We start from the raw sequence: 21,638 nt of genomic DNA, 5'->3' as shown, positions 1-21,638 counted from the left end.
CTTTTTGTTCTCATGGTTAGGGCCTATAACCTGGGGTACACCTGGCTCCAAAGCCATTGGCTCTTAGTTTTGATAACAAACAGCATGTTTAGTAGAAACTGCAATCCTATGTAAGTTAATACTTAATGCTTTGTTGTGGGCTGTTAGGCTCATGTTTTGCAATAAAAGTTCAGTCTGTTAACAAACATATCTCATGTAGTTGATAATATTAATAATAATCATAACAAAGACAATATCTATATAGTCCTCATCAAAACAAGCAACGGTGCTCTTTAAGAGGCAGACATAAAAAACCCAGATACACATTTAATACAGTATAACTGTCAAACGTTACTTCTGTGCAGTAGATTATATGATACTTCCTCAACAGCAGATACCAGCTGTACCCACAATGCTGTTGGGCTGTGACCTAATCGCCCCCCCCCCCCCCCCCCCCCCCCCAGCTCTGGAGCAGTCTCTCTGGATTACATGATATTTATGATATTTATGTATTGTACTCCGCTTTTTATTTATTATCAAATATGTGATCTGACAGGAGCTGACCACTTTACAACATGAACCCATATTGCTTTCTCATGATACAGTCAGACAAAAGTATCAAACTATGTGAAAATACACCAGAATACAGGAAATACCATCGACTGTTAACGGGTGATTTCATTTTTATGCACAATCACTACATCATCTTTCTAATATATAATAAGGTTAGTAAACACATTTATATTAATGAGGGTGGAGTCACACAAACAAACAAACAAATATCATTGTGTGACATCGTTCCATTACATGTTCTTTCCCTATTCTCTATTTTCCCCCCTTCATTGATAATAATAATAATGATCATAATAATACATTTTATTTATTATGCACTTTACATCAACTCAATGACCTCAAAGTGCTACAGTGCACAAAAAAGGATAAAAACATTGTAAAATAATTTAATACTAGCATATTAAAAATAATTAAAACCAACAAATTAAAACAGATAGAAATAGTTTAGCTAAAAGGCCTTTCTATAAAGATGTGTTTTCAGGCATTTTTAAAAAGAATTCACAGTGGTGGCTAGCATTCCATTTCATTGATTCCATTTCATTCTGATGACATCACTGTTTTTTTTTTCCTTCTGTGATTCCATTCCATTCTGATGACATCACAGTAACATCAAAGCAGTGGCTTTGATCCAAGCACTTTGGAGACTATAAATATATTGCAGGTACTGGACAAACACAACCTTTGTTCAAGGTGTTGCAGGAAAGTCCAATCTAGAGATAGGATCTCATACAGAAACGATCAACTACAAAACCATGCAGAAGGAGGACTCCAACGTCGCCCAGCTAAGGAAACATCTTCAAACCCAGGAGGAGAAGACAGTGACTGTGTCCAAGCAGAGCTTGGAGACGAGCATCCACCTGTTGGAGACAAAAGTCCAACAGATGGAGGAAGAGAAAAAGGACCTGGAGGACAAGTTCACAAAGGCCCTGGCAAACGAAGCACAGAGCTGTGAGACAAGAGTCAGAGGGGTCCTTGAGGACAACAGGGTCCTGGAGAAGGTCAGTCTGTCATGGAGAAGAAGTTTTCTCTCCTCTTCTGCTTCATCTTCAAAGATCCAGGATGAGCAGGCAGAGCTGCAAAAGATAAAGGTCAACATGCATGAGAAGGAGCAGGAGGAGAAAGAACGTGGGGAGGGGTGGAATATGATTCAACTCATGTGTAAGGAGGCGAAAGAACGTGAGGAGAAGCTGAGGGAGAAGGAGGAGGAAGAACAAGAGGAGAGGTGGAAGAAGATGGAAGTCAAGTGGAAGGAGGCGAAAGAACGTGAGGGGAAGCGGAGGGAGAAGGAGGCGAAAGAAGTTGAGGAGAAGCAGAAGAAGAAGGAAGCTAAGCTGGAGAAGGAGGTGAAAGAACGTGAGGAGAAGCAGAAGAAGAAGGAAGCTAAGCTGGAGAAGGAGGAGAAAGATCGTGAGGAGAAGCAGAAGAAGAAGGAAGCCAAGCGGGAGAAGGAGGAGGAAGAACGTGATGAGAGGTGGAAGAAGATGTTGAAGGAGGTGAACGAACGTGAGGGGAAGATGAGGGAGAAGGAGGAGAAAGAACGTGAGGAGAAGCAGAAGAAGAAGGAAGCCAAGCAGGAGAAGGAGGAGAAAGAACGTGAGGAGAAGCCAAAGAAAAGGGGTTTCTTGAGTTTCTTCATGCACCGAACAAACAGGCGTGACGGCGACAAAAAGGTGGAGGAGGCTTCTGATTGATCAGCTTTCTCCCACAATATATACATATATTATAAAAAAAAAACGCCCTTCATCCATCTACCTCACCTCAGTCCTTCTCACCTCCAACGTAAAAGGGTTTTCTCCTGGTGCTCAGGTTTGCCCATAAAATATACAGTACATAATTATGTATGTGTGTATATATATATATATATATATATATATATATATATATAAAAAAACACCCTTCATCCATCTACCTCACCTCCATCTCCCTCCACTCTGTCCTTCCTCACCTCCAACGTAAAAGGGTTTTCTCCTGGTGCTCAGGTTTTTCCCACAATATATACAGTACATAAATATGTATGTATATATATAAAAAACACCCTTCATCTACCTCACCACTCTTTCCTTCCACTCCTGCTCCACCCTCCTCCTCCTTATTCAGGGCAGCACAGTGCCTCAGTGATTAGGGCTGCAGCCTCACAGAGATGCCTCCACCCGTCCCTCTGTATGGAGTTGCTCACTGTGTTTGCATGGGTTTTTTTCCTGGTCGTCAGGTTTTCCCACTTAATCAAAAAAAAAATTTGCACATTAGGTAAAAGGGACACTGAAATTACACTTTGCTACAATGTAAAGTCATGAGTGTACAGCTTGTATAACAGTGTAAATTTGCTGTCCCCTCAAAATAACTCAACACACAGCCATTAATATCTAAACCACTGGCAACAAAAATGAATACACCCCTAAGTGAAAATGTCCAAATTGTGCCCAAAGTGTTAGGGGTCGGGTTCTAAAGCCTTTGCTTCTGGGACAACAGCCAGAAGTGTGTGGAGTTTCCATGTTCTCCCCGGGTTCTCCGGCTTCCTCCCACAGTCCAAAGACATGCCAGGATGGGGATAGGTTCACTGATGACTCTAAATTGCCAGTAGGTGTGAATGTGAGAGTGAATGGTTGTTTGTCTCTACATGTCAGCCCTGTGATAGACTGGTTACCTGTCCAGGTGAACCCTGCCTTCGCCCAATGACAGCTGGGATCGGCTCCAGCCCCCCCGTGACCCTGAATACAGGATAAGCGGTAGACGATGGATGGATGGATGGATGGATGGATGGATGGAAAGGTGTTAGCAGTACTGAACCTTCACGTGGCAGCCCTGTTTTGACTAATTTTACAGTACCACAGTTCTAATTAATTTGTTTTTTGTTGGAATCAAAAGAATGGTTATGAACCACAGAAACCACCAATACAACACAAAACAATACGAGAAAGGCGAAATATGCAATTACTTCAGGGAACATAAATATGCTTGTAAACATTCACTTTAATATATAATTGTACTTGTAATCACTTATTTATTTCACAAATATGAAAATGCTAAAAAATGTATCAGATAGCAGTATTCCTGGTGTAGGAAGAATACAAAGGAGTAATGGTCATTTGAAGGACCTGGCGGTGGCATTTTGAAAATGGTCCCTTTCTGAGTATCACACATTGGTAAACTTTTAGTATGTTTATAAGTACATCTGATACTACTATAATCCACTGACAAACCTTTTGTTAGAATTTTTTCGGGGTCAAGTCATATTTGCACCTGACTACTGATTGAGTTAATCTGGTTAATTGACTAACTCCATGGTAATTTATTGAAAGTAAAAACGTGCGTAGCCACTATATCCAGGCTGCTGGCGCCTACGTGCTTACTCTCTACTTTAAAAACCTACAGTAAGAAACGACTTGAAAATGTCTCTGAATAAAGTGTAATTGTGAATGTTTGATCTGATTAGGTGCAAGAGTCGGCACCGTTGTTCGGGAAGATCAAGAAACCCAAATCTGATAAGTTCTACTCAGATGAAGAAGAGGAGAAGGAAGACGAGGACCGGTCTGAAAGCAGTGAGGGTGAAGGCAGCAGCGGCAGCAGCAGCAGCAGCAGCAGCAGTAGTGAAGGTTTGGCGCCATCTGTGGTCATTGGTGGTATAGCAGAGGAGTTAACACTGTTAATAATGGACAGTTAGTAGCTGCTAGTAGTTATTTTAATAGTTTTTTTGCATTATTTATTTTTATTTTTTGTTATTTATTCTAATTTATTTCCATGCCCAGTTGCAGATAAAAAGATTACCACACTTTATTAATGTGCATAATTATGAGTACAGCTGCTGTAATTTCCCACGTTTTGCCATAGAAATGCTTCTAAATGTGAAACAGTGGTAGAAGGAAATAAGGAAAGTAACACATCTCTGATAGGATGTTAGTAGAGTGGCCAGTAAAATTGAAAGTGCTGACCATAAAAGTGATCAAAACTGGAATTGGATTTCATTCAAAATCTAAGGATTCTAACTTTAATTGGCTGGGCTTGTGTTTGACGTACTGAACCTTTACACAGAGTCGGGCAGCGAGAGTGAGGAGGGAAGCAGCGAAGGGTCTCACAAGACCTCCAGCGATTCTGGAAAGAGTTCTAGTGGGTCTGAAAAGAGCTCCAGCGAGTCTGAACTGGAACAGAAGAAGAAGAAAAAGACCAGGAAGGCCCCGCCGAAGAAAAGCCAGCCCACCGCTGCCTTCAGGTACAGTTGGACTCCTTCCCTTCAGCACGTTTCTGTTCCCTGTGAATGTCCAGATGTTACCTTCTTCTGCTGCATCTCAAAAACCCCATCTGTTCACACGTTGAACGGTTTTATAATCGATATGACAACACACCTTCTGTTGAGCTTCCTCCATCGTGTTCGCCAGGAAGTCCTGCAGGACTGGGCTTCTCCTGTCTTTGGATTTAAGGATCTCTGCACTGAGATTTGTGGAGTTTTTTAAAGTGTTACTTTGGATTTAAACAATAACACTAACTAGGCAGCTGTATACCAGCAAATTCTGCATTCTTTTTAAAATGTTCTGGTCTTTAAAGAGAGCATAAATAACGGCTTCAGCTCCCCACGTGTGATGGCAATAAATTCTATAATAATCTAAATACAGTGTACAGAACAGATTTATTCAGGTGAAAACTATACAAATTGTTCCAAATGCATTGGAAATTTGGGAATCAACATGACAACGTGCACTTTAATCTTTTGAATTTGAAACTAGATGCCGTCCAAACAACTCTAATGAGAATCCTCTACTCACTCCATATATGTATAATTGTGTAATAATTGTATAACAGTGTTGTGAGTCCATTGGGAGATTTGAAAAACAACCAAGAGCAATCAACAGATTATTTTCCCCAGTTTTTAGACGGGAGAGACCACCATCGCACCACCTTCCTGGAAGGTGAATGGTACAGTCCGTGAGTCATCCACACCGAATGTCCTGTATGTTATCCACCGTCTCTCTGAATCCCACACAGACGCATCAGGCTGGCAGCGCCGCTAGAATATCGTTAGCGTGGGTTTCCATTAACGAGCCAATCAAGGAGCATTTTCCTCCTGTAGCGTAACCCACATTTACATGGCTAATGGATAATGACTTCTGATTGGTCATTTAGCAGCTCGCCGTCGTTGGGTGCCAGTGAATGAGATTCGAGTCATTACGACCGAATGCGCCCCACGTACGCTCCCTGACCCCCCCCCCCCCTTCCTTGGCAAATTTAGTTTCTTATGCACTCTTACTTAATTTTTTTCTCGCGGACACAAACTCACACCTGATTTTTGCCGTGTGACAGGCCGCCGGCTGACCCTGTTCTCTCCATTAGAGAGTATAATTAGAGCAGCTCACCCCTGTGCTCACACACACACACACACACACACACACACACACACACACACACACACACACACAGTAATTAGAGCAGCTCACCCCAGTGCTTCCACAACAAACACAGCATAATGCCCTCATTATGGCCCAGTCATTCCAGGCAGGCCCCCTAATCAGGCCCACAGTGATTTATATCACTTTTTTTCCTGTTCGCAAGCAAATGAAATCTGTAGGCCAAATTAATACTGGCTTTTCATCATCGCCCCAAGTTAAAAAGCCAGTTACCGTCACAATTCCCCTCATTAATTTAACGGCTGAGAATCCCAGGCAGGCGGAGTAAACACTCATTATCGGGACAAATTGAAGAGGGACGGAGCGAGTGAAAATGAGAGAGGAGGAAGATGGAAGAAGTCTTTTTTTTTTTTTGAGTGAATGCAACACCGAATTAACTTCACGGAAAGCAGATTGATCGTTGTTTTTCTGGTCCGGGGGGAGGGAGGGGCTAGCCTCAGCAGAGGAAGTATTATTAAATATATTGTACATTTATGCCTGATATTTTCAAAATCATCGACATAAAAAGTAAAATCCACACGTATGTACAGTATGTGCACCTAGATGTACAGTAAGTATTATTTATTTACTGCTATTATTAAATACTATTGTAGGTATCAGATGTATATAATTATCTGTGTACGTGTGTAGATGGGATATCCGTTTATTTACTTTACATTACACACTGAAGTATTTATTTATGAATTCATGTCTAAAGGAGGAAAAACACAAAAGAGGAGCATTGGAGTAATTTCATCGTACGCTTTAAATGTAATCAACAGCAAGGAAACAAAATTAATTAATGTATGTTTTACTAAAAACTAGTACTTACACTATATATATGTATTTTGTTGATTTCAGTGACTCGGATGAGAATGGAAACGGACCCGCTGTGACCCGAGCGAGCACCTCGTCGGCCGAAAGCTCCTCCGACTCGGAGACGGACTCCAAGGACGACTCGGACTCGGACCCGCCCGCTCCGACACCACAGAAGAAGAAGAGTGACGTCAAGTCCAGACCCAAGGTGACGACACAAGCATCTGTGTTAAGCACAATACAAATAAAATGTTTTATTTTTATGATTTCGTTGGGTCTATTGTTTAACTGAGCAGCAGAATGATTTCTACAAAAAGCTCTAAAAATAAACATGTCCCTTTATTAGTACACCATGCTTTAATCCCTGCATGTTGGCTTTATTAGGATGTTGTTTACTGTATTGATCAGTCCTGTAATGAAAAACAATTTGTTTGTCTAAGATTTCCTTTCATTTGTGGTCCTCCTGTAAAAAGCTGTCTCCAAACATCATGTTGGTTGTTTAGAGGACAATAACATCTCATTTAATGTGATGAACAAGTGACATAATAAGTAGACTGAATACTGACCATTGGATTGATACACATATGGAGTTTACCACAGCTGGAAGGTGCTGGAAAAGCATGGAAATGCACCTTGAAATGCTTGGAAAGTGCTTGAATGTGACTTTGGAGAAGGTGGAGGAACCCTGATAACATCAACATCCTTAAACCTGTGTAGAATGTGATTATTATTGCAAACAGGATTAATGGAGAAACTCTCGTTTTGCATGAACATCCTGGTTCTCCTGAAGGGGAGGTGTTGTTAGAGCGTCAAAATCACAATTTATGTATCGCGGGATCATTTTGCTTCTGTTATGAGCTTCCATTCGCCCCTCAGCGTCGTGTTCGTACCCCGTTATGCTCCTCACATTATCTCTCCCCTCCCGTTCCTCTCCTGCACTACCACATCCTCATTTCACACAGTTTGTCATTTAAACCTATGAATTATGCATCTTTATAACACTCTGGCTCTCTCAGACATCCGTGTACTAACAAGGAATCCGTCTCCATTACGACCGCCGCGCGTCAATCAAGAGAAGAGCCAACTTCTAACTGTAACGTTCCTCCTTCCTCCCCCGTCTGGAGAACCCGGAGTGGGATTTTATGGTTCTTTATGTGACGGGAGTCGGTTAGGAGGCTGGAGGAGAAAGGGTGATAAAAGCTTGTGTGTTTTTAAATGCGTTTTTTATTGGAGCTCTGAGTCGTGTGTTGTAATTCCCACGATGTCGACGCCTGACAGGTCGGCCTCGGGCGCCGCCAGGTGGCGTGACTGGTCATCTAAATAGTGATAATACACTCCTACTGTCTTTCTGTGTGTCTCATTGTCATGTTTGTGGATTCAGGTGGAAGTGAAGTCCAAGATGGAAGTCTCCTTACTGGATCTAGATGACTGTGAGTTTATCAGCACAACACAAACAACGTATATCTGCATGTGTGGATCTTGTTTACACACAAAAATTGAACATTTTACAGGAAATACTCAACAAATCCTCTGCCCTCAAATCAAATCCTGATTTTTAAATCACTTTTATTCATTCAAATGGAAAATATTACTGAAACATACCATCATACGGACCTGTATTTCCACGTCTATATAAAATCACTTACGGCCCATGATGAACGTAATGCAGTCACGTTTGTGCTTTAAGAGGATTACACGTTAGATTCATAGCGTTAAAGCTAGAATTAGACTATTCGATGAAGACGGTGTGTTAGACAGCATGTCTGTGATGCTGTGAATTAAAGGGCCAGTGTGTAGGATTTAGTGGCATGGAGCCGTGAGGTACGCCTGCCCCTCCCGTTCCAAGCGTGTCGGAGAGCTAAGTGGCCTTCAGGTTACGTAAAAAAAACAACTCTCTACAAAGAAAAAATAGGAAAGAAAAATAAAACACACTTTTATGCACTTGCTTTTCTGTGATGTCGCCTTTATTTTTATTTTATGTATCTATTTATATTTTTACCTAATGTGTTTGTTTGCTGTTTTTATAGGTGCTATATAAATAAAGTTATTTATTTGTATTTATATAATGAATCCCCCCTTTTGTGTTTCAGTTTCTCCTGCACCCTCGAACGCACCAAAGTGTCCGGTCATCTCGTCCAGCCTGCTGTCCGACCTCGAGGGCCTTTCTCTCTCCAACATCTCCTCCACCATGCAGGTGTGTGTGTGTGTGTGTGTGTGTGTGTGTGTGTGTGTGTGTGTGTGTGTGTGTGTGTGTGTGTGTGTGTGTGTGTGTGTGTGTGTGTGTGTGATGACATCTCCTCCATCCACTCCATTGTTCCTGACACTGACGGACCGGTGAAACGAGGCTCTCCCTCCCTCGTGGAACATTCCGGCTCCCAGACGCCGACTGTTGACCTTTTCCCGCCTTCCTTATATTTATAGCCGGCGAGGACGCAGCGACTGCTCTTCCTGGCTTCCTGTCTCTCTCACCGTCTGTCTCTCTCTCCCCCTCGCTGTCTTCTGCTCCTCCACACCCCTGAACTCCATTTCTATGTCTCATCTATGAGTGTGCCTCCCTCCCTCCCCCCTCCCTCCCTTGTCACCTTCCATCTCCCTGTCAGGTGTTGTGTCCCTTGTGTGTCTCCGTGTTGTGTATATCTGATGGTTGACCTTTCCTGGTGTGACGGCTCCTTTCTCTCCGACTCTACACATCTGTATATTTGTACCCCCCTCCCTCACCCCCCGCACCCCCTCACCCGGGGGAGGGAAATGTCCGGATCATTCTTTCTGCTGCTGCTGTGTCTATTTTGTGTCCCGGAGGTCTGTGGTACATTCAGTGTCTGTTTGTTTTATGTTCAGCATTCACACAGGTGGGAATCATTATTATTATTATTACTCATAATTATATTTAACTGAAAGATATATCTGGGGATATCGATTAATCATCACGTAATGATTAAAAGGTTTAGCGCAAGGTTTTGTATTCGCTTGTTTTTGCCAAACTAAGTCCAAAAAATTACATTTACAATAGTCAGTTAAACTTTGGATTGATATATATATAAATATATTTTATATATTTTTTTTCAAGGTCCCATTCAGGTGAATCTCTGTCCCGAGGGAGTCACATTCAACCACAAATAACGGACTTTAACACAAAATTCACGTCAAATACCAAAAAATATGAAGTAAAGAATAAAAATATATACTACAAACTAAAGGTATGAGCCTATAAACATATGTCCAAAAGAACAAAAAGTATTTACAGTCTGTACAGTTTAGTATGGATATTAAGAAAATAAAAAGTTTAAAAACAAATTTAATTAGTTGTCGTTCAGCGATCAAACAGCCATTAATCCTGTTTCTTTAAATCTTGCATGCTTTAAAAATAATCAGGTATAAAATGAGGGTGCATGTTCAAAGAATGACATTACATATTTGTCCACGTGACAAAACCTTTAACTTTCAGCCGATTGACTTTGTCCCCTAATAAGAGTTATTTCTGTAAATCAGGGTGCTTTTATTTTGTAGGACTGAACTTTAACACATGGGCTTCCTTCTCAGATTCATATACGTTAAGTTCATACAACTCAAGCCTGAGTTAAACTTCCTGCAACGCCGGTCGTTTGGATCTTTTATGCAAACAATCATATATTGATCCTTTGGTTTCTTTCATTGATAACGTCGTCGTCCGTAACTGTAGGCTTTACAATCGGCACCATATCTCCAGAAGTAGTGAAGGTACAATAGAGACATGTTTGACATTTAGGGGAAATATGCTGGTTAGCTTTGTTGCCAATCAGAGTTGGAGGAGAAGTTTGAGTGAATATGAAGCTGCAGCTCAATTAGCGTCGTCTATAAGCACCTTTTTAAAGTCAAACAGCGTGAGAGTCTGATGAAGCTTATTTTAGATCCATTTACAGTCTTATCTCACTTAAACATTGTTGTGTGTTAAAAAACAAACCACTCAGACTTTTTCTCTAAAGTGTTTAAACTTTTAACTTCATGGCAAACAATTTGTTTTCCTGCGTGTAGACAACAAAATGTGTTTTTTCTCAGCTGTCTGAGCGGCCTCGACACTTTCCCGGCTCCGCTCTCGTTCTCCGCTTCAACATTCAGAATCCGCCCGCCTGTCAGTCAGCGTGATTGACAGCTGCTCTCAGACCAGCGTTTAATGCAGGCTCTTGTTAGTCACCCTCCTCCTCCTCCTCCTCCTCCTCCTCCTCAGGTGAAGGCCAGGGAGTAATAGCGAATAGAAATGCAGATTAGAAAACGGGCAACTTTTCTGCACATCAACATTCTGATTTAGAGTCAATTCTATGCATAAATACACGACGGCCATCGGGATTCATAGACGAGGGTAAATAACCTCACCTTTGTATTCACGCTCGCCCCTCCCCACTCTCTCTCTCCCTCACACACACACACACACACACACACACACACACACACACACACACCTAGCTGGCCCCGGTGTCATTTCTATTTCTCAGCAATCTGCCCACAGAGGCAGCGAGTCAGTCTCAGCTGAGTGCTCGGGCCCTTTTAGAGAATTACTGCATGGTTATCAAAGGCATTTAGATTAACCCTGGTCACTGTCTCTGACCCGCCTCCTCCTCGTCTCCTCCTCATCTCCTCCTCCTCCTCTCCCCCCGGCTTCTGCATGCTACCGCTCTCTCTAATAACATTTTGACATTAGGATCTCTCACAAATGCCTCTTAAATCCCCGCCACCCCTCCACCCGAACCTCTTCCGACCGCTGTCCGTGTGTGCGGTGGTGGTGGCGGCGCGGGGGGGTGAGCGGGCGAGGGCTGATAACTTTTCATTCATAATTAGCAGTCGGCGAATGGGGCTGCGTTGGGGGGAAATTGAACTGTCAGCGGCGGGGCGCACGCCGTTTGACCCCATCACGCCCAGAGGGGGCCATCATAATTTGTTCATTTGGTGTCCATCAGGCGGGAGCCAGCTCCCTCCCCCGCCTCCCTCCTCACCCCTCTGACCTCCCCCGTAGTGGTGCGCTCCGGGTTCACGTCTAATTATGAATCAGCAGAAGGACCCCGAGCGACCACGAATGTAGCCCCCCCCCTGAAGCCCCGCTGCCACTCAAACGGCGGAGATTGCCTCTTAAATGGGAATAAACGCCCACACAGAAAGCATGAAGTGGCCGACACTCCGTGATACTTGTTTGTGTTTTAACGCTGCATTCTTTTCCCCGGGAGTTTAAATACTCCGTGTATTTGTGTAAAGGCATTTAGTCGTGTCTTCTTCCCTGTGTGACTCGTGTTTGACCTTTTACAAGGTCATGACGGCGGCCCTCACCAATCTTTATTATCTTACCGGCGTTATTTATTGTCTGCTGAAACAACAGGGTCTCCTTGTCCTTCTCTCTACTCACTAATTATCAATATAATTCCATATTTTTACACAAGCTAAAGTAAAAATAACAAGTATAAACATACTCCATTACAAGTACCCACAAGCTCCTGCATTTAAAGTTTTACTGAGTGTGTAAGATTGTTAAAATACAACAAACTCTCTATATAACTGCATTTCTTTGTACAATGACAATAATGTTGAATCTCATATTCAAGAAAAAAAACATTTACTTCTATTAAAATAGAACCACTATGTCAAATATATTTTCACTAACGTTAAGAGAATAATTAAACGTTTATGACTCAATCATGGAGTGGGATATAAATATATTCGTAGATTTTCTTGTGAAATGTAGGAGATTAGAAGTGTAAAGTAGCAGAAATTGGAAATACTCAAGTAAATGCTGGTTTCTTCCATGTTATTTTATGTATAATAAACTTAAGAGAAGAATAATACTGCATGTTGGTTGTGATCGAGGTATGAGATTTCACAATTAGAGGCAAACATGTATATACATATATTTTCAGATCTTGTATGTTGTGATATTGTGATGGCCCTATTTTATTGACCAAACAATAATAATCAACAGCTGCAGCTTTAGTTAGATTAAACATCTCACTAATACAAAGAAACAGTTGGCAGTTTGTTAACAATAACTTGCAAAAGCTAAACGAAGGACAAATACCGTTTCTGAATAACAATCCTCTATTATTGCTAATCTTTGCTTTAATGGGGAAAAAATTCAAAATTAATCATTTAATAAAACCCCCTAATTTACAGACAAATTGGCGTAAATGAAGTACCCTCTGTATCGAGACTTTCTTGTTACGTTAAAGTAGTTTCAGACGGCCGCAGTAACATTTATTTAATCCAATTTGTGGTCAAGGTCTTTGTGACGCCCCTCAATTAATTGTCATCTCCTGACTGAGGGAACAATTAGGGGCTCTAAAGTCAAACACATGTCCCTTACCTTAATCCTCACAACTCTTGTCGAGCGTAATGAAATCCTGTCGCTGGCGTCGGAAGGCTGAAACAACCTAAAATGGATTTTCTATATCTGCCCATACATCTCTTTTCTGTTTTAAATTGGCCCCTCTTATGCTCCCCGGCTCTGGTTCGGCCCTTTTTTTTTTTTTTTTTTGAATATGTCAGCGGGATTTTCAGGTCATTTGCCAGAGAGGATGCTGGGAGCGTGGCGTCCGGGCCCTCTTGAAGGTGACTGGTGTCTTGTGTCATCCATCACGGGAGCTTCCTTTAAGTTGATGCATAATAGAGCCTCTCAATCAACTTCCTCCCTCATTGTCACCTCCCTCCCTTCCTGTCCGAGGCGGAGGAAGGAGGAGAACCAGGAGACTGACGGAGAAGTCAAGGTTACATCCTTCTTCTTCTCTTATTTACACTTGAGGTGTGATGGGGCCGTGTGACGGGGAGGGGGGGCGACGGCTGGATGGGAGAAGTGAAGGTGTCGTGTCAGGCTATAACTGTCCACTGTGTCAAATTGGTGATAATAAGCGGTTTGACGCCTCCGCCCCCCCGTCCCCGTCCGTCCTGTCGCCGCTGCTCCTGCGCCGCCGCCGCCGGGCGACAGACGGGACCTTGAAGCGGGATGCGTCTGTCAGGGAGGTAAATCTCTGTTGTGATGGGGCGGCAAACATTATAGCCGGCTTTATCGACGGCGACTGCTCTGACACATCCAAAAGTGGCCCGATAAATTTAGAGGTGGGGGGCGTGACGGGCGCCTGTGAGGGCGCGAGCTGGCGGGCGTTACGGCACGGCAACAAATGTTTGTTTGACCTCTGTTACGGGCGCTTGGGTGGGCGGGGCCCGAGAGAGAGAGATGGGAGGGTTTCTAATGTGACTCGGGCAGGCTGTCCTTTGAAAAGGGGTTGATACGCCAGTTTATGACGTAGTACACCTGACTATAAGTACCTGCTTTCACAGGTGTTTACATGCGTAACCTGGTGACTGGACATCTACGTACACATTCTGGAGACGTGTTATTTCAACTGTAGTAGTCAAGAGAAGATATCGTGTGGTTACTGACTTCATGCAGGAGAGAACAGACGGAGCTGAGCTTCTCCTCACAACACAACAAGTGTCTGAATTCAACAAATATGTCGGACTATAACCAGGTGAAAACTGACTTGAAAATGACCCACGAGCTCCTGATTTTAGAGTTTTACTTAGTGTGTGGGCAAGATTGTTCAAATAAGAAAATTCAGTAAACCAGTTTACTTGTGTTATAATAAAACCACAATGTCTGTTTAGAGGCTACTTTTTGAATGCAAGCAATATTTTATGATCTCTCCTTTCATTAAGATGCTCTGCTGTTACTTTCCATGTCGACAGTCTTTGGTCTGCACTTGTCTCCGTCTCTGTCTTGGTCTGGGTCTCTGTCTTGTCTCAGTCTCTGTCTAGGTCTCTGTCTTGGTCTCTGTCTAGGTCTCTGTCTTGGTCTCTGTCTAGGTCTCGGCCCCACCTCAAAGTTCTGGTTTGTCCCAGTCTCGATACACACTGGTTTAGCCGGTCACTCATAAATAGTGTATTTGTTAAGTTCTATTAAAAGGCGATATCTATTTAAAAAATATATTTTCTTTGCATTTCCCCAGATTAATATTAAAGGAGAAGGTAATTATATCATATTTAACTTTCATATATATATATATATATAAATATATATATAAATATATATATATATATATATATATATATATATATATATATATATATATATATATATATATATATATATATATATATATATATATATATATATATATATATATATATATATGTATTCTTCAGCCATACAGGAACTTTACAAAGTGTTTCTGATTTCATGAATCCTTAAATATTGAATCAAAGAATGAGTTAACTCGTGTTTTCATGGTGTAAATACACACCAAACATGACATCATCACATCATATCATTAGTCATGTTCAATTAGCCTCATTAGTTCACACACCTTGGTTAATTGTTAAAGTCTGTTATTTACAGGATCTGTTTTCGTACCACTGTTTATTCTCTCTCTCCCCATAGAACTACATACTTTTGCCCTCTTCGTCACAGATTCTTATTTGTTTTTATCACTTTAAGGCATTAAATATCCGTTTTCCAGTCGCCTGAACTCTTGGTTTGCGCCCGGCGTCGCCTCGGTGTCGGCGTATGAATACGTTCAGGTGCTAAGTGTTCCGGAGGTGTGAAGCGGCTTTTGTTCGTTTTGAACTAATGAGCGTCACTCAAAGTCGTCTTGACTTTCCTCCTCGTGTTGTGGAGGTGAAGGTTATTCCTGTATGACAGGTGTGTTGTGAGCTGCGTGGGCCGACCTCCTCTGACGGCAGGCTGACAGCCGCCGCCGCCGTCGAGTGGAAGAAACTCAACGTGTGAACAAATGTTCCTCTGAGTAACGAGATGTTAATTTTAAGTAGGAGGGGAAAACACCACCGCCATCCAAATGGAGGCTCCTTTCTTCCTCACGTCTGTCAGCGGTAATGCAATTTCCTGCCTCTGAAAAGGTAAAAGCCTCCCTTTTTAAAATGTGCAGGCACTTGTGTTTCTATTCATTAGAGGCTGTTTTTATTTGCGTGGTCGGGCCGAGCATCCAGCCCCGTCTCCATCTAACCGGGCTGATTGGGGACGTTCCTTAAATGGGGCCTCGTCTTTACCCCACAGAGCTAATGAAGGAAGGGTTGCTGGGAGAGTGCTGCATGCTGCCTGCTGATTGGACGAGGAGAATATGCATGAATACGTGGGGGTCCTTGTATTAATCCTCTTGTGTGGATGCGTTAGCTCCGTAATGTACGAGGCGTCCTTGGAAACTCTGTTGATGTGGAGGCTTCTGGCTAATGTTCTGTTTATCCTCCTCCTCCTCCTCTTGGGCTGTTTGTTTCGCCTAAAGAGATGAATACACAACGCTGCTTATTTCTCTGATTATAGAGACGTTTGGCATTGTTGCCACAAATGTTTGTTTGCACAAAACTTCTGTACAAAAATCACACTAAAGCACTTTTTCCACCGTTTTTGTCCTCAGTGGGAAAAGATGAGCAGAATTAATTGAAATGGCTCTGCAGGAGTCTTTGGTATTTATCTGCTCCAACTCTGACGGTGATCGGTATTTTACTTGGATAACTTTTAACAATGTTTTATTTTTATAAATTACTTTTTTGCACATTCCTGTTCAGCTCTTCCGTCTTTATTTACCAATCATCCCACACTTATAAATCTGATTCTGATTCTCCAGCGAGTAAATAGATCATAAATAAAATAAACTGTGATTATAATGTACTAATTATTATGCATTTTATTTGTATAGGCGCCTTTCAGCAAATTCAAGGTCATCTTACAAAACAATAACTGCAATAAAACCAGTTGTAGAACTGAAACAATAAACAAAAAAAAACAGACCAAACCTAAAAACAAGGCTGGACAACAACAGACTAAAATAAGAATTGATTAACATACAAAATGTACAAATCATATGCTCTTCTCAAAGGCAACATTTGAACTCTCTGATCATCCAAATACACTCCAGTAAAATAAAATAAAACCTTTTTAAATAATCTGAACCACCAACGATAATAAAACCATAATTCTCTGAGTTAGATGTGAAAAGAAAAAAGCTTTTATACAGTGTTTTTACCTTGCTGATGGTTTTAAATCTCTCTGGCAAAGAGAAAGAAGTCCAACCCTCTATGTTAGTGGGTTTCCCCATGTTTGAATAATCCTGTTTATATATGTGATAATATTTGGTGGTAATGAAACGGTTCCCGTCTCCTCCAGGTCACCACTCCGTCTTTCGGCCCCGTGAAAACTTACGAGCTCCTTCATCACATGACTGGGAAAGGTTTGTCGGCCAAGTACCATTTCCCCCGGCAGCCGTGTCTGTACCAGCCCAGCATGGTGGCGGTGCAGCTCACGCTGACCAACACCTCGGACCACGGCCTGGAGGAGATCCACGTCGGGGACCGGAGCCCGGCCGGCCTCAACATCCACTGCTTCAACACCATCGGTGAGGACCACACAGTCTATTTTAGCCATTTTCACAGGGATCCCTTGAACTCTCACTTCAAGTTCCTCAAGTCAAAATGGTTTCTATGGTTTCTGTAAAAACCATGTATGTTTATTAATGCAGTATTAATGTGTTGCTTCCATTTAGTCAGAATGCTACTGGCCTTCGATGCTGCCAGTCTGTTGGGGGACCAGTAACTCCAGTATTTGTACAATAATGATGTCATAATTGTTGTTTTTTTAACACATTTATTGGAATATAATATATGTGGAATATTTAGTTGCCTCTCCATTCATGATAGCTTTCTGGAATTTTCCACAGCTCCACCTACACTATGATTGTTTTCTCAGACCGATATTAAACGTTCATTTTCAGCCCGGCAGATAACCCCCCCCCCAACAGAAAACAGCCAATATGACTTCAGCTAATCCCTGTTCATTAGTATCGATCAGGTGAACAAACACGCAGCCATCTCCATATTTCTTGTCACACCGTCGTATGATTGCAACGCTCACATTATAATATAACACCGAGAACAGTGAGTCCCCCAAGATTTTCCCTTTCTCTCTCTCTCTCTCTCACACACACACACACACACGGCTGGTGTGTGCGCCGGAGCACGTTAAAACCGTCGATTGCAGGCGATCGATTGGGCATCGAAGGAACTCAAGCAGCCAAACAGTGGGGTAATTTGGATCGATTGGGCCCGGCGGCTGGCTGGAGGAGGCTGGTTTGGAAACACACGCAGCTTTGTGTACGAGATATTACACAACGTTGTGTTTAGATGTATAGCACGGTATCAAAGGTGCATCGCTTTAAACCTGCAGTTTAAATGTATTAAAACACCAAGTAGATTAATGAGGACAGTTTAGTGTTTAGAGCACGGCTTTTATTTCGTTGTGTTGCCATTCTGATCGCTAATAATCACATTATACTTGGAGATGATCTCTATCTACATGGATTGTATATTTATTTTGTAAACAGTAGTACAGTAGTTTTACAGTTTGACAGGCTGACTTCCTGCTGTAACTTTGACCTTCCATACTCTTCTATCCCCTCCAACGTCTCCAACTCCACGGGTTCGGATTAATTTGTTAATTCTCTAACATTTGTCTCCAGATGTTCTTGTAGAAGGGTTAGTCTTGTGTGTTGTACCAGCGTGGAGGAGGGAGGCGGTGAAGCCTGGAGGTGATGGCTCTGTTTCTGAGGCTTTCCTCCGGAGCCTCTCCTCCGTCTGGATGGAGTTATACAGTAGAACAGAGGAACACTGGGGAGGATGGAGGATGTTTCTGTCTGTCTGTGTTCCTCTCATCCTTAACCTCCTCCTCCTCCCCCACCTCCTCCTCCTCCTCCTCCTTCCATTCAGCTGTCCAGACTCCCTCTTCAGCATTTTTTTTTTGGCTTTACTTAACTCCCCTTGTCTTGCTCGCATCTCGCCCCCCTCTGTCTTCCTCCCTCACCTCGTCTCTCTCTCGATGCTCTCTTTGACAAGCCTGTTGTTTTGGAAATATCCTCTGTGTGTGTGTGTGTGTGTGTGTGTGTGTGTGTGTGTGTGTGTGTGTGTGTGTGTGTGTGTGTGTGTGTGTGTGTGTGTGTGTGTGTGTGTGTGTGTGTGTGTGTGTGTGTGTGTGTGTGTGTGTGTGTGTGTGTGTGTGTGTGTGTGTGTGTGTGTGTAGCTGGAGGTGTAGTGGAGGGGGTTAGATTGAACGATAGATTTCTCACACACGGTGGCCTTGCTTTGTGAAGTAGAAAACACAAGTGGTGTGGATGCCTGTCTGTTCCACTCTGCTGCTGCCCTCCCTCCCTCCCTCCTCCTCCACCTCCCTTTGCTCCATCCTTCCCCACTTTGCACACCTTGCCCTTGTCACTCACTCTTCCTTTTTTTTTCTCCTTGCATCTTTCCCTCGTTTCCCGTCGTCAGAGCGGCTGGAGCCCGAGGCCTCGGCGACGGTTTCCATGGGGATCGACTTCAGCGACTCCACGCAAGCAGCCAACTTCCAGCTGTGGTAAGACAAGCTGACATCCATCCATATCAGGGGTTCAGGTGTACATCTTTTTCTGCCACATCCACATCCCCCCCCCACACACACACACACACACACGTCTCTTCTTCTGTAACGTTTGCATCCTCTCCTCCTCTTCCTCTCTCCATTTGCTCTTTGGTAATTCTCTGTGGCGGCGCTCCGGGTGAGACATCAGCCACCATTGATCTGGAGGTTCACTGGGATAACAATTATTCCTCCAGTAATCAGCACCGGCTCAAATCAGCCCTGCTGCTGAATGCCATCGGCAACCGCCGCTCAGCTGATCGATCACCTGATCAGAAAATCTGTTTGGGATTGAGGGGAAGGGGGGGAATCAATCTGGCGCCCCAAAATGCCATTCACAGAGCAAAGGCAATCTGAAGAGAAGCATTTAATAAGTGCACAGAACAAACACGATACGTTGAGTTATTACAGAGCGGAAGGGAGGAACGGCGTGAACGGATTCATACCAGAGATTCAGGAGAACTTCCCGTATTTAGAATTTCCTTTATCAGAGGATTCTGCTGGTTTCTAAGGCTAAGCTTTCATTAACGGATGGTGTATTTCATTACTTTGATGCAGTTTTGGGATACAAAACCAGATATGAATTGCATTTCAAAAATGATGTTCACTCTGCAATTTGGATTATAAGCAAAAAAAATGATTAATATGTAAGAATTCTTATTTTCTAAGATTCTAAATCGGTTCATAACTTCCAAAAATCTATTTATTAAGTTTAGCATGAATGAATGTAGTCATTGGTCATAGATTTGCCTTTGTGCATTTATTGTAATCAGTCCCTTCACACTTTTCATGCATCTCTGAAAGCAGCAAAGGTCACATGGGGTCAGATATGTAGTCTCATAGAGTTGTACTGGGGCCAATCCTCATGATTCTCATTCACACACACGGCATTCATCGTGTTTCATTTACACAGTAACGAGTCAGAGAAGGGTTTTGATTAGAAGACGAACACATTCATAAGTAATACCCTGTAATAGATGCGTTGGCTCCCTCAGCACCAAGGAGGACCGGTTCAGCGTGTCCATCCAGGCGGCCGTCGGCGAGCTGCTGATGCCCAGCACCATGACGGAGCCGGACTTCAGCAAGGAGCAGGGTGGGTCCCGTTCACAACACACTCCTTCTAGATGCACATGAACCAGTCTGAATACGTACCTTCATCAAACCTGCACACGGCCATACATGGAGAATAGAGAATATGTGAAATAAGCCACACCATGACACGGCCCTTTTAACATTTTCAACAGTCTTTCAACATTTAAAGTATGAAGGCCGGCATTTTTAGACTTAGAGAAAGACTTAGACTTATTGATCCCTTTGGGATGACTCCCGCAAGGAAATTGGATTTCCAGCAGCTTACAAAACTTATCTAAATAAATATAGAAAGTAAACAATAAATGATAAACTCTGAATATATATATATATAAAGTAGAGATAAGAATACAAGTAAAGTAAAAATAAGGTTAAGTTTAGAGGACTGTATAGAGAATGGATATAAATAAACAGAGATAAAATATATAGGACTGTATGTGGCATTGTGTTTTTGTACAGTGGATAAATGACATTAGCGGCAATTATCAGTTAAATTTAATTAAATTAAATTAAATTAAATTATTAAGTGGTGGATGAAGTTATTGCACAAAAAAGAAGAAGTGTGTCCAGGTATTTTAGCCAACTGTATGAAACAAAGATAATGTGTTATTCAGTCTCTACATAAAACACGAATCTTAATAAAACGTCTGTTTTTCACTGAAACAGGAGTATATAACAATTATAATAATAAACGTTTATAAAAGCGTAAACAGGATGTTGACAATAAAACAAATCACCAGACCTGTCCTCTGTGATTTAGCTGTTGATGCATCTAAAATACATTTTCCAGAAGTAATTCCACCTTAATTGAAGGTCTGAGGGACAAAGATAGAGGTTTTAATCTTTAGAGTAGTTTTCTATTGTACACAGTATTCATGAATGTATTTATAAAGTGAAATAAAATCCTAGTAGCCTGCCTCTTTAAACATTTCCTCACCTTTTTGTCATTAAGGAAAAACGCCTCTTATGAAGCGCTTAATGGTATTTCCTACACACACACACACACACACACACACACACACACACACACCTGTAGAGCGCAGGCAGCCATTGAGAGCTGAGAGCACATCAGTGTGCTCTTAAGTGCCTGCTTGATGCTGCTTCTCCTTAATTAATCTTCATAGCCGTGTTTGGAGCTCTGCTGAATAAAACCTGCACTCAAAACACAAAACGAGTGCAACCACTCACTTTCTCTCTCTCTCTCTCTCTCTCTCTCTCTCTCTCTCTCTCTCTCTAACTCTCTCTCTCTCTGGTAAATTGCTGCTTTAAACCAATCGAGTGAAGTCCATTAATTCTTTCACTTTGCAGCTTTTTCATTTCTATTTACCTCTTTTTATTTCCACCTAACTTGTGCATGTTTATCTCCATTCTCCCCCTCCAGCCCTCGCTCATTACTA

General features: G+C 42.3%; 1 protein-coding gene across 3 annotated transcripts in view; it reads left to right on the top strand.

Annotated features, from left to right (window-relative positions):
* The window catches only part of ap3b1a (adaptor related protein complex 3 subunit beta 1a), a 52,140-nt gene that overhangs the window by 22,107 nt on the left and 8,395 nt on the right, over positions 1-21,638 (top strand). For 2 of the 3 annotated variants that reach the window (XM_084034851.1, XM_084034853.1), the window contains exons 18-25: positions 3,986-4,145; positions 4,582-4,759; positions 6,789-6,951; positions 8,125-8,173; positions 8,834-8,937; positions 16,876-17,104; positions 19,026-19,110; positions 20,148-20,245. In XM_084034851.1, the coding sequence (XP_083890977.1) occupies positions 3,986-4,145; positions 4,582-4,759; positions 6,789-6,951; positions 8,125-8,173; positions 8,834-8,937; positions 16,876-17,104; positions 19,026-19,110; positions 20,148-20,245 (1,066 nt within the window). The remainder of the gene's footprint in view (positions 1-3,985; positions 4,146-4,581; positions 4,760-6,788; positions 6,952-8,124; positions 8,174-8,833; positions 8,938-16,875; positions 17,105-19,025; positions 19,111-20,147; positions 20,246-21,638) is intronic. The other variant, XM_084034852.1, reaches the window with a different exon arrangement.

This window comes from Eutrigla gurnardus, assembly GCF_963514095.1.
Source record: "Eutrigla gurnardus genome assembly, chromosome: 19".
NCBI classification, from domain to species: Eukaryota; Metazoa; Chordata; class Actinopteri; order Perciformes; family Triglidae; genus Eutrigla; species Eutrigla gurnardus.
This window is presented reverse-complemented; position numbering and strand designations above follow the sequence as displayed.